Source organism: Podarcis muralis, chromosome 13, assembly GCF_964188315.1.
Source record: "Podarcis muralis chromosome 13, rPodMur119.hap1.1, whole genome shotgun sequence".
In the NCBI taxonomy this organism is placed as follows: Eukaryota; Metazoa; Chordata; class Lepidosauria; order Squamata; family Lacertidae; genus Podarcis; species Podarcis muralis.
Window position 1 is genome coordinate 11,980,014 of NC_135667.1, and position 12,922 is coordinate 11,992,935.

At 39.8% G+C, this 12,922-nt stretch overlaps 1 protein-coding gene across 1 annotated transcript; it reads right to left on the bottom strand.

Annotated features, from left to right (window-relative positions):
• Positions 1–1,608: 1,608 nt before the first annotated feature.
• On the bottom strand, positions 1,609–9,448 carry LOC114583398 (vomeronasal type-2 receptor 26-like). The gene is made up of 5 exons (XM_028704722.2): positions 9,161–9,448; positions 5,950–6,810; positions 4,161–4,388; positions 2,976–3,102; positions 1,609–2,510 (listed from the first exon to the last, which is right to left on the bottom strand). The coding sequence occupies exons 1-5, from the start codon at positions 9,446–9,448 to the stop codon at positions 1,609–1,611; spliced, it is 2,406 nt and encodes an 801-aa protein (XP_028560555.2).
• Positions 9,449–12,922: the final 3,474 nt, after the last annotated feature.

A 12,922-nucleotide genomic window follows, 5' to 3' on the forward strand; every position in this document is an offset into this window, starting at 1 on the left:
GCATAGAGTACCAGCTTGCAGGATTTTGGGAGGAAATAATTCCTCTCTTTGCACACTGCCATTTGAGTGTTCTTGAGCAGTAACAAGTCACTAGAATGGCCACAAAAGCCAGATCTCCTGAGTGTAAAGACTCATTGATCAGACTGACGGAGCACTGAGTGTCTGTCTGCCTAAGCTTGAATATCACAGGGCATATTAATCTTCCAGTCTTAGCTCATAGTTTTCCATGTTGGTACTGGAACCCTCTAGAGATACAGAGAAGTAGTGATTGTGATTAATTTGATGATTACAGAAAATATAATTCCTAGTAATTACTCCCTATAACATGGCAAAAGAAAAATATTTGTCACATCCCGGCAAAAGTTTCAGCTGGTCCTCCTAAGTATGGAGAAAGCTCTAATGAGCATCAGCACACAAACTAGAAAATAACTCAGAAAGCTGCTATCTTAGAAAGGAAATATATCTTATAGAATAGCAACTTCGCTGGTAACTATTGATGTAAAAACTCGTGTGCAACTTATGAACATTGCCAGTTTATCAAGACTGAAAATACATCAGCTATTCAAATGAAAACTTCTATTGTCTGCAAGTAATCAGTTTCCCAGTAAGCTACAGTTTCAGAAAGTCATTGTTTTCTGTGTCCTGTATTTTTTTTAAACATAGTAAAATAATTGTAATTATTTTTACATATCCATCACAAAAGTTTCGTTCCAGAAAAATAAAAACTCTCAAAAATGAGCACAATAGGGGCAGCTCAGTGAAGAGTGAACATAAAAGTTTTCTAATGCATTTTAAGCGCACAGGAATCATTAAATTTCAATGACTTTTTTTTACCCCACCCCCAAAATTTATTTGATACCACATTCAAGCCAAGTATTGGCTAGGATACTAATATACATTTCTCCATATTTGATGTTAATGACTCAGTTCTGCTCCCCTGCGTTGCTTGGATCATCTTTCCCCTAATAAAGTATTTATAGAAGAATATCAGCAACTTTCAGGGGATAATCAAACTTTAAGAGAAAAGCTTTTGGGTGAGCAATCTGTTTTTCATTAAAGATAAGATGTATCCTAAGTCATTCACAGATCAGACCCACTGATGATCAATGGACAATACTCAATTAAAAGTCTATTGGCCAGCTCTAGAATACCCTGATAAAACCCCAAATAATCTCCAAGTGTTTTGAAGGAAGGGAAGGGAAGGAAAGGGAAGGGAAGGAAAGGAAAGTGCTGCTGGATAAGACCAAGGGCCTATGTTGTCCAACATTTTGTTTTCAGAGTGGCCAACCAGTTGCTCCTCAAAAGCCCTCAAGGAGGACATATTGCCTCTCATATTGGAGAAAATATAGAAAATGCCAGGGTAGGAAAACTGCAATGTAGCTCACAGGTTAGGCTTGTAATCAGAGAGAATATAATACTTTCGGGTAGGATGTTGACATAAATGGACAGACAAGCTCTTATGATTATTTGTTTATTTGTTTATTTAATAATAAATTGTTTATTTTCTACAGAACAGTATGTGTGTGATCTCCTTATATGTATCACTCATTATTAATTGCCTACTTTTGAGTGGGAAAAGATTTAGTTAACATTGGACCCATTGATTCTCTAGTTATTTCTTCTAATTAGCTGCCCCTTGTTGTTCAACTCAGGTCTCATCAAAATGACATAGCATTTAGGAGAAAAGATGCAGCCCAGTAACCCAAAACTGGAGGACAAGATGGAGAAGATCTCCACAGCCACCATGTATTTCCCCTTTGTGCTCAAGTAGGTTGGAACAAAGGATAACCACACACTGCAAAAGACCAACATGCTGAAGGTGATGAACTTGGCTTCATTAAAACTGTCCGGCAGCTTCCTAGCTAAAAAGGCCACTGTGAAACTGACAGCGGCAAGGACACCCATAAATCCCAAGACACAGTAAAACATGATAGTTGAACCCTCATTACATTCAAGCACAATTTCTTCAGTCATCGAGTGCATGTCAAGGACTGGAAATGGGGGAGAGGTTACCAGCCACACACTACAAATTGTAGCTTGAATAAGGGAGCAGGAAAGAACAATGGAGGTAGCCAATCGTTTCCCCACCAATTTCCTTACCCTAGATCCTGGTTTGTTGGCCATGAAAGCTAGAACCACTGTGGTGGTTTTGGCCAGAATAGAAGAAACGGCCACTGAGAAGATCATGCCAAAAGCAATTTGTCGAAAGAGGCATGTAAACTTCTCAGGCTGGCCTATGAAAAGCAAAGGGCAAAGGAATGAGAGCAGGAGTGAGATGAGGAGAGTATGGGTGAGGTTCCGATTATTGGCTTTGACTATGGGAGTTTCTTTGTGCTTAATGAAGATCCAGAGCACCCAAGCAGTGACGAATGACAAGAGTAGAGTACAAACAGCCAAACTAACCCCCAAAGGTTCTCCATAAGACAAGAAGGTTATTGCTTTCATAATGCATTCATACTGGCCATTGTTTGGATATTGATCTTCAGGGCATTCAAAACAGTCATCTATATCTGGAAAAGAAAAGAGTCATTTTTAAGCATGGAAACTCTGGTTAAAAGCAAGCATAACATTATGATAGCTTTAAATGACTGCTTCTATGGTGCTATTGAAATACATGACTGATTTCTTCTCAGGACGTTGTGTTCAAGAGAACCTTAACAAGCTACAGCCCTTACACCTATTGCACCTATTGGGACCAACTGGTCTTACAATAAAGATTATTTCCCAAGATATAACTAAACAAAAGGTATCAATTCCTTTCTCATCTCTAGTTTTGCTGAAATCCTTCCCCCAGACCTATCATAAATTTGAAAACTTCTGCACCAAAGTGGACCCACGTCAACAGTAATATGAGACAACAACATATTATCTGCCCTGTTCTTACACTTAAAACATCAAGGAAACTAGTTTCTGGTATAAATTTACTAGATCATATCTGGCATAATTTATAAATAGTGTACACAAAAAAATCTTACCCTTCTGGTTAGAAATTCTCCCTTCTGGACATGGAAGGCAATCATAGCAGCAAAATGGCTCTCCTTCCTTTTTGGTCCGACTATAACCTAAAAGGCAATTCTCATTACACACAGAAAGGGGTTGTACCTGTCCATAAATGAAAGAGGAAATAATGTTGAAGTGTGTCACTCATTGACCCATCTTTAGATAACTACAGTTTATTGGTTGATACTGTGGAGGCTAGAGTTATTGCTTTTGTTTGTTATTGTGTTGTGTGTTTTGTAGTAGACTGCCCTGTGATCCCTTTCACCTCCAGTAAAAGCCGCCGTATTGGAATCTTTGTCATTTCTCCAGCAACTGTGCCCTCATAAAAACCGTTATCATAATCATATTGATTATACAACAACTCCCTCAAAGCTACCACAGTGTATTATCAGTCACATCTGAATGATATTTTCCAAAATTCTCTGCCTTTTATGCAATCTCTCCATATTGCATCCTTGCAGAATTAGCCTCTGCTTTACTATCTTTATATTTTTCAATTTAGTTTTATTTTCAGCTACAACCTTTGCTTGGTCAGTTTCTCAACATATTAGTTTGCAACTAGGGGTCCTGATATTATTGACTTAGAATGTTATTAGTTCAGAGACCAAAACAGTGGGAAACAATGTTGCTTGCACCATTTCCATAATACAGTGGAGCATCTTGGAAGCTGAACGTTTCTGAAGCTGAATGCCAAAAACCTGAAAGTAATCACATCCGTTTTCGAATGCGCCTCGGAAGTCGAACAGCTACCACTGCATGTTTTTCTTTTTTCTCAATGGATTTTGCCAACCACCCATTGCTCCTCAGTTTTTGAACATTTCAGAAGTTGAACGGTCTTCTGGAACTTATTATGGTCGAAAACCGAGGTTCCACTGTACCAGAAATGAGTGATATGGATCTACTGTACTTTTCTTTATTTCTTAAGATAATTGTAATGAACTAATGGCTGACCTATAGAACTTTTTTGAATGTTACCTTTTCCCCAGTCTAAATCCTCTACCACCTTAGTTGGCTATAGCTGACTATTTGCCCCTATATGTTCCCATCACCGAAAGAAATTGCTCTACATCAAGGCAGGCCTGGGATCACGCCTTTCACATCATAATCTCACTGAAGCAGTTTTGCATACACATCTGAAGTTCACATGAAGCAGACCTTACCTGGTTGAACCGGCTAGGCCACACAATGGCATTATCATAAATGGTCAACCCTTTTTTGAGAGGAGCCATTGGGTCCATCATTCCAACTTTGACTCTAAGAAATGACTCATTTGGGAAGGTGACCCAGTTGATAATATCAAATTCAGTTTTTAATTGCCCATTCTGGTCAAAAGAAACCTCTTTCCCAGCACTATTGTTAAAGGAGACCCTTCTCAGAAATCCGTGGAGCTAAATTGTGGGAGGAGGGAAGGAATTAATATAGTATCCAAATATTTGAAATATTACAAAATGGTGGTTGTTGGTTGCATTTGAGGGTTTTGGATTATCACCTACAGTGGAACCTCAGGTTAAGAACTTAATTCGTTCTGGAGGTCTGTTCTTACCCTGAAACTGTTTTTAGCTAATGGGACCTCCCACTGCCGTCGCGCTGCCAGCGTGCAATTTCTCTTCTCATCCTGAAGCAAAGTTCTTAACCCAAGGTACTATTTCTGGGTTAGTGGAGTCTGTAACCTTGAGGCGTCTGTAAGCTGAAGAGTCTGTAACCCGAGGTACCACTGTACTTAAAAGCAGAATGTGTCAAGGAGGGGGTCGCTTTCCAAAGTCCTCCCTCCAAGCTTCTGATAACTCACATGTCACCACTGAATGGTTTATCAGGCTTTATTGGCGTCTTCTCTGGCACCAGCTACAGACATCAAACAGCAGTCTAATCTATGGCATGTTCTCTCCCCCTCTCAGCAGGTTAACTCAAAGATTTGAGAAATGCTGGCAGCCCGATCACTTGCTCCTGCTTTGAGGACTAATTAACACCTGCCTGAGGGGCCTTACCCAGCGATACTTGCTTACAGAATCACTCCTTCATAACAGTATTTATGTTTTATTTTTGTCCTTTTTGAATTAGGTACTGGGTAGAACCAAATATTATCTTTTTCCTTAAGGATAAATAAAGAAATGCAAGTATGGGACAGGGTGATAATGTATCATAGTGAGGAATGGTTGCTTTAAATACTTATGGAGAATGTCATAGTAGCTTAAAGTCCCTTAGTGGCGCCGAAGTTGCACTAGTGAGATGGCTGGTGCTGGTGGAGTGGCTCACGTGAGAAAAGGGCAGGAAGTCAGCATGGTTCTTGTCAGGGATGGCACATCCCATTTTGCTGTTTGAGGAGAAATGAGAATGCCACCATGTCCTGTTGCTGCTGCTGCGGCTGCCACCACAACATACCTACTCCTACTGCTGTTGCTGCCTGCTCTGCTATCACATACCCTGTATTATTATTATTATTATTAACAAAATAATTATACAAAACTCAAAATGAGAACACAAAAGACATAATAAAAACAAGAACAAAAACAAATCAGTAATCCCCCTCCCACAAACACATTTAAAAGGACATAGAATGTGAATCAGCCAAAGGCCTAGAGAAATGAAAGACTGTTTGTAGATGTTTCTCTGACTATGGTCAATCATTTATTTTAATTTGCTGTTTTGTGATCTCCCCCTGCTCTGAACCCCACTGGATAATCATATTTCCTCCAAAAAATCAATCAAAGAAGAAAGGTGCTTTCCCCCCCATGTTGTCAGGAGCTATTCCCCTTTCACACAGTTTCAGAGTTTACTACAAACTTCTGCATTAGAGCTCAACAACTCTGGGGAATTCTCCCCTTCCACCCACCCACCCCACACACGCTCCTCCTCCCTCCAACAACAATGGGTAGATCACTGCCAGTTTTTATATACAGGGAGTAGATCACAGTCTCTTGGGAGTCGAATGTGCCTGGATTAGAACATTACCTGCCATGGCTGTTGGTCCACGTAGGCTGATCTTATTCCATCTTCCATAGTCCCATGTTTGAATTTGGAGGAATGCATGGAATGCACAGCATGTGCCACAGCATATAGAGCGTTGTAGATGCTATAGCTGTGGGCAGTCATGCTCATTTCAAAAACAGACGCAGGAAGCGTGTCAACCCTCTCCTCCCCAGTGCATGACTCCTCATGTCTCTTATCTAAAGATGGTTTGTGAAAAGAACAGTTAAATGCCTCTTCCCAGAAAACTCTGATGAAGCCATCTTCTTTTTCTAAGGCAGGGCGTCGTCTCTGAATAAATTTCTGGAATCCTGTGATACCCTCTGAGTAAATGGCAAAAGATAGAGCACCATGGAGGAAACCTATGTCCCAACAGCTTTGAAAGGGATATGAAGTGAAATCCATCTGGGCTGTCATAATCCAAACCTTTCCTAGGCTTTGCCTTGGCATCTCCTGTGTCCCTTGCATCTTGAAGTACACTCTCATTTCCATTATCGTATGAATTTCACCATGCACAATCACAACATTGGCCGTGCTTCGCACAATAACATCAATTATTTCAAGTCCTGCAGCCATCATTGCAGCGATCCCTCGAAAAACATTCAATTTAGTGAATCTCTTTACAAAATCAAAGCAGATACCCTTCTGCTCAAACATGGGTAGAACATTATGTACGAATCTCTCTGAATTGTTGTCATCCTGACAAATCACCCCAATCCATATCCAATTGAAATGCTGCAGTAATTGAAGAATCCCCTCATATTGCTGAGCCTGGTCTGGGAACATTCGGTGAATGAAAACAGCTTGCATATTTATATTCAGCATGGGAGAAGAGCCAAATACAAGCTGCGGGTAATAATTTACAAAAAAAAAAAAAAAAAGGAAGAGGGAAAATGAATCCCTTTATTGATTTTGAACAACAGTTAAACTCAGATCAGGATTTGATTGATGGGTTGAATTATTAGTTAATTTTTATACTGCTTAGGATCAGGGTCAGATTTAGGTTTGATGAGGCCCTAAGCTACTGAAGGTAATGGGGCCCATTATATGTCCAGCTGTCCTTTGTCAACAACAAATTGTCACTGGTTGTTTTTTTTTTGCGTTGAATATATGCTCTATGGTAATTAATGGACCTAAGGTAAAGGTAAAGGGACCGCTGACCATTAGGTCCAGTCGTGACCGACTCTGGGGTTGCAGCGCTCATCTCGCTCTATAGGCCGAGGGAGCCGGCATTTTGTCCACAGGCAGCTTCTGGGTCATGTGGCCAGCATGACTAAGCAACTTCTGGTGAACCAGAGCAACGCACGGAAACGCCGTTTACCTTCCCACCGGAGCAGTACCTATTTATCTACTTGCACGTTGACGTGCTTTTGAACTGCTAGGTTGGCAAGAGCAGGGACCGAGCAACGGGAGCTCACCCAGTCGCGGAGATTCGAACCGCCGACCTTCTGATCGGCAAGTCCTAGGCTCTGTGGTAACCCACAGCGTCACCCGCGTCCCACAATTAATGGACCTAATAGGTATCTAAAGCCATTTGCACATAACAAAATATGTATTTTATCAAAGTAATTATTGAACTGTAATGCAGTTAAGAAGAAGTTTATTAATACAATAAATACAATAAAGAAGAAGTATATTTTGGGAGGGACCCCCCAAGAGAGTGGGGCCCTAAGCTATAGCTTGTTTAGTTTATACATAAATCCAGCCCTGCTTAGGATATTAAAACTATCTCTAAGTGACATGCAAAAAACTGAAGCAACAAAACACAACTTAAAATATTACAAAAAATACAGTTATATAAAAAACTGTTACATTAATGCAGTTACTAGTATATATATAAACCAAGAGAAGAAAAGGCTAAGGAGTAAACCCTACACAAATCCAGCCCAACTGGTGCCAAATATATTGCTCCGCTTTCCTTTGGACCATAACAGTGAGGCTGAGAGGTCTTGTCACCTGGGCAACTCAGGATTTCCACATACACTTCCCTGGTTTGTGCCCCAGAGCAGTCACTTTGTTGCTGCTAACACAGCAAAAACAATGCAGTTTGACTTCACCCCCATTGTCTCTCAAGACAGATAGATGCCAACAACCATCAAGAGGGGACCATGCACCTTTGTGCATATCACATCCTGTGTTGTTGATGCTCCATAGGACCAAACAAGTCTAGTGAATCAACAAGAATCCATACAGTTCAACATGTTTCCCATCCTCCAGAGAGTCAGTTAGAAATACACAAATGTGCTGGACACATACAAAAGAAACAGTCTAATCTTACCTCAAATTTCTATTTGATCAAATAATAGTTGTCACAGTTTTTGTTTATTTTTTACATTAAATTTAGTGGATTCTGAGATTTGGAACTGATTTGACTATATGGGGAGGGGCAATAACATTATCTGAAGCCTGGTCTATGTTTTCAGTGAATGGGAATATTTTGCCATTTATATTCATTTAAAATACATTATCTGATAAAAAATAGTTTGTCCTTTTACATGAGAAATAAATAAAAAAAAAAGTTTTGTCTATAAGTATATACCCGCCATTGCTCTCCTAAGCTTCTCCTGCCAACTTTTCTCTGTTGGAAAAAAGAGAGAGAGAGAGTCAAAGGCAAGCAAATGGCTTGTTAATCACCCATGCCCCATGCTCCTCCAATTCTTAAAGATGGTGAAATACACCAATATTCAAGCACCAATTCTCAGCCTGAATGGATATACAGGCACTTGCTTGCAGCTGGACACCGTGGCTCTGCCTCTCCCAGAACTTGCTTGGGTTTGGGTTTGGGCTTGGGAAGGGGGAGGGGGAGGATGGAAAGTGAGGGCAGGAAGGTCAACCTGCCTAGACCAGCCTTGTCCCCCTGACACTTGCCTGGTCCACCTCACATCCCCAACCCCCACCCCACCACTGCTTCTTCACACTCTGGGGGAGAGTTGCACACCCTACTCTAGTGCCCTCTGTCTCTCTCTCTCTCTCTCTCTCTCTCCCTCCCTCTCTCTCTCTCTCTCTCTCTCCCTCTCCCTCTCTCTCTCTCCTCCACATGCCCTCCCTCTAAAGTGGTGTGTTCCCCACTTTACACCCTTTTACTTATACACACGGGGCCACAGAACACAACCCCCATGTAAGTGGGGAGACGCCTGTATTCCAAAACAAATGTAAATATTTTCATAATCATCCAGGCTTCATGCACATGTCTTACTTGTGGCATCTTGTATGTGCACAGGACTGTTGCCATGTCGAGACATAAACCAGAGTTTGGGCCCCCAATGACTGCTGTTGGAATGTTCTTGACACCACACTTGTAATTTGGAATGAATCTGCCTCTCCTGGAGAGAAGTTCCATGGAGGCTTGGTAGGTCCATCTTGCACTGAAATGGCTATTATAGATGTGGAATCCCAGAGTTATATTGGGTAAGATTTGGGGGTTTTCATTTATCTCCTTTACAGCAAATGCCATGGCCAGGATATGCTGATAGAGTTGTGTCATTGGCCTGCAAAGAGAGTTATATGTTAGATAATAGTGCACCTTCATAAAAAAATAGATTGTATGCCCAGAGTCCAGGGAAATGTGTGCATATTGTCACACAAACCTGGGCATTTGTATTCCTTGAGTCAATTCCTGCCCTGGTTTTGAATGATGTTAACTAATACCATTTATGCACAGATTCATGTACAATGTATATAGAAGTTCCATGTAAAGTTGAGGCTCCTAATTTCTTCCAGTGGTTGAGATTCCAGTGATAGATAAGACCCAAGAGACTACAATCAATTGGACATTTTTATTTTAAATACATTGGTATAAGGCAAGTGAAACTTTATCAAAGAGAAATCAAAAGCAAAAAACAATTCTTGTGGAAAGACAAATCTAAGAAACAATAAGGTAGTTATTATATGCATGGATTTGTGTATGCAAGATTTAGTATTATTCAATTTAACTTTACTTGAATGCAACACTCAGCTCTCTAGTTAAAAAGTTTGCTACGCAATCCCAGCTGTACTAAGTGCATGGCATTTTAGTTTAAGAGAAGAAGAGAGCCACCGATACAAAGTGATGCTCCTGTGACTTTAGATGTGTGTTGCTAGATATCAATCTGGTGTCTGCCAAATAAGAAACAGAATTATCAAAAGAGAAAAATGGTACAGGTAATAATAAAATATAAATAAAATAGTGAAGTTTGAACCGCACATAAGAATAATATAATCTATTAAAATTTAAATGTATTAAGAGCTGTCTCCAGGTTAAAGATAATAAAACGCTAGTTCTGTGTCATAATCATAAGGAATCGTAAGTGTCTTAGAAGAGATCATCAGTTGCCCAAGACAGTATTATTTCACCGCTATTTTGACAATGGTGGACCCCATTGTCCAGATTTTTCTAAAATCACATAAGTATCTTTCCAGAGGCATAATTTCATGTAGGTTCCTCTTGAGAAAACTCTTGAGAAGTCTGGAGTACATGAGAATTAATGGTTCCTTTGTGTAAATATGTGGAATAATGATTTTGTACAGAAGCTACAAGTTGTCAATAATGCTAGGAAAATTATTTTCTTACAAAAGAAAAAAAATCCATGCTTTTCTACTTTTATAATTATGAGTTTAACAGAAACCACCCCCTGCCCCCCTTGGCCATTTATTAATTGTGATTTATTAATTGTGATTTCTTTTTTTGTTTTTGTAATCTTACTTTGCCTCATAATGGTTTTGTCGTGACTATATGTTGGTTAATGCTGATTAAAACTACAACGGAAAGACCAGTCACTGGCAGAAGATCAGACTTCATTCCTATGAACAGAAGTCTGAAACCATCTATTTTCTCATATATAACTTCTGGAGAACTGGGGTTGAATATGAACATCCTGCTTAAACTGTTGCTAGAATCTCAAGTCATGCATATTGTAGAATACTTGTTACTATGAACTACAGGAGTTGATAAAATATTCTGAAGCAAAAGAAACTGAAAATGGATGTGCTAAATGGTAAATCGTTAAATGTAATTTAAAATTTAACTGAAAACCACGGAATACACCCTACCTTATAACAATAAATACTGATAGTATAAATGACACTCCCTTCAGAAAGCAATGTAAGTCATCAGATCTCCCAGTCCCCCATAAATATATCGACTCGAAAGAAGAACAGTGGAATAATAATAATAATGCGAAAACAAGCAAAAATGCTGCTAATGTCTCTTTGAACAAGGGGCAATAGAAAACAATGACTTAGAAGACTTAGAAGACAGAGAATTGGGTTTCAGGATTAGATCTGCTCCCCTAGAAAAAGAGAATTTTGAGAAGGTAAAGGGTGATGGTGAGAATGATACACAAAATATAGCTATACATTCAGTACAGATGGACATTATGATTCAAAGAAATACAGTTCCTTACAGAATTTCTCCAAAGAGGTCAGAAGAGGGAAGTCTATGGAAAGTTAGTATATTAGAAGTTATATACACCTGTGACATAATGCCAGCAATGATGACGTCTCCTGACCGATCATATTTGTGAAGAAAGGGAAGGGGGTCTCTGATGGAACATTGAAGAATAGGAACCTTGCATACAGCCCAGGGCAACAGCACTAATACCAACATTGCAAATACTGCCATCTTGCAGGAAATTCTGAAGTTCAGACCACAGTTCAGATCTTCAAACATTGCCATTCAAGAATTCCTAATTTCCACAGCCTAACCTGAATGACAACTCATTCAACACCAGATTTGTAATGCAAAAGGAATTGTTGATCAGATGGGCAGAGTTCTCTGTTATCTATAGCCCGAGCTCTGAATATCACAGGGGATGTTAACAACATCTTCCAAACTTGGTTCATCATTTTGCAAGTGGCGCCTTCTGGAACACCGCCCACCCCCAAGGATGGGAAACAGAAGCAGAAGAGATTGTGGTCAATTTGGTAATTACATGTGAGATAATTGACTGCTTTGGGTTTAAGTTTTAAACAGCACTTCAAAAGGGGAACAAAAATGTGTATCATATTGCTAACTTCTTTTAAATACACACCTCTCAGAAAAAAAAGAAAAGTTTTGATGTTCCATTATTATTTTTATTATTAAATTTCTACACAGCAGAGGCCAGTTTACAATATTAAAACACCAAAATACATAACATAGTAGCAAGCAAAAACAATACCCCCCCACCCCAGTTCAAAGGCCTTAGATAGCTTAATTAGCCAAAGGCTTGTAGAGGTGGAATATATTTTGCACAACTTCTAAAAGGAGAATAGGTGTTGTTTCCTCCGAAGCTAGAATACTTCACGATCCAAATGAAAACTTCAGTTGCAAAGTGGTAATCAAAGCTAAATATGAATTTCATGGAGTTGTCATGTGCTATCAGGATGATTCAGCACTTTTGGATGTAAAGAAAGCTAGCTGCCACATAAATCTCAAAGGAGTTGACATCAAGCGAAAGATAGTTTAGTGAGCTGTTTCTTTCCCTCTTCGACTCCAACCATTGCAGATCTTTCTCTTAAAATGCCCCCCCCCCTGTAAACTCTGTACTTGCTTTTTTATCCTCTGTAGTCTAATAAAATAAAATAAAAATTATTTATACCCAACAGAGTGGCTCCCAACAGAATATAAAAAACACAAAAACATCAAATATTAAAAACTTCCCTAAACAGGGCGGCCTTCAGATGTCTTCTAAAAGTCAGATAGTTGTTTATTTCTTGATATCTGATGGGAGGGCGTTCCACAGGGTGGGCACCACTACCAAGAAGGCCCTCTGGCTGGTTCCCTCACTTCTCATAGGGAGGGAACCACCAGAAGGCCCTCGGCGCTGGACCTCAATGTCTAGGCTGAACAATGTGAGTGGAGACACTCCTTCAGGTATACTGAGCTGAGGCCGATTAGGGCTTTAAAGGTCAGCACCAACACTTTGATTTGTTGTTGGAAACATACTGGGAGCCAATGCAGGTCTTTCAGGAAGGTTGTTATATGGTCTTGGTGGCCACT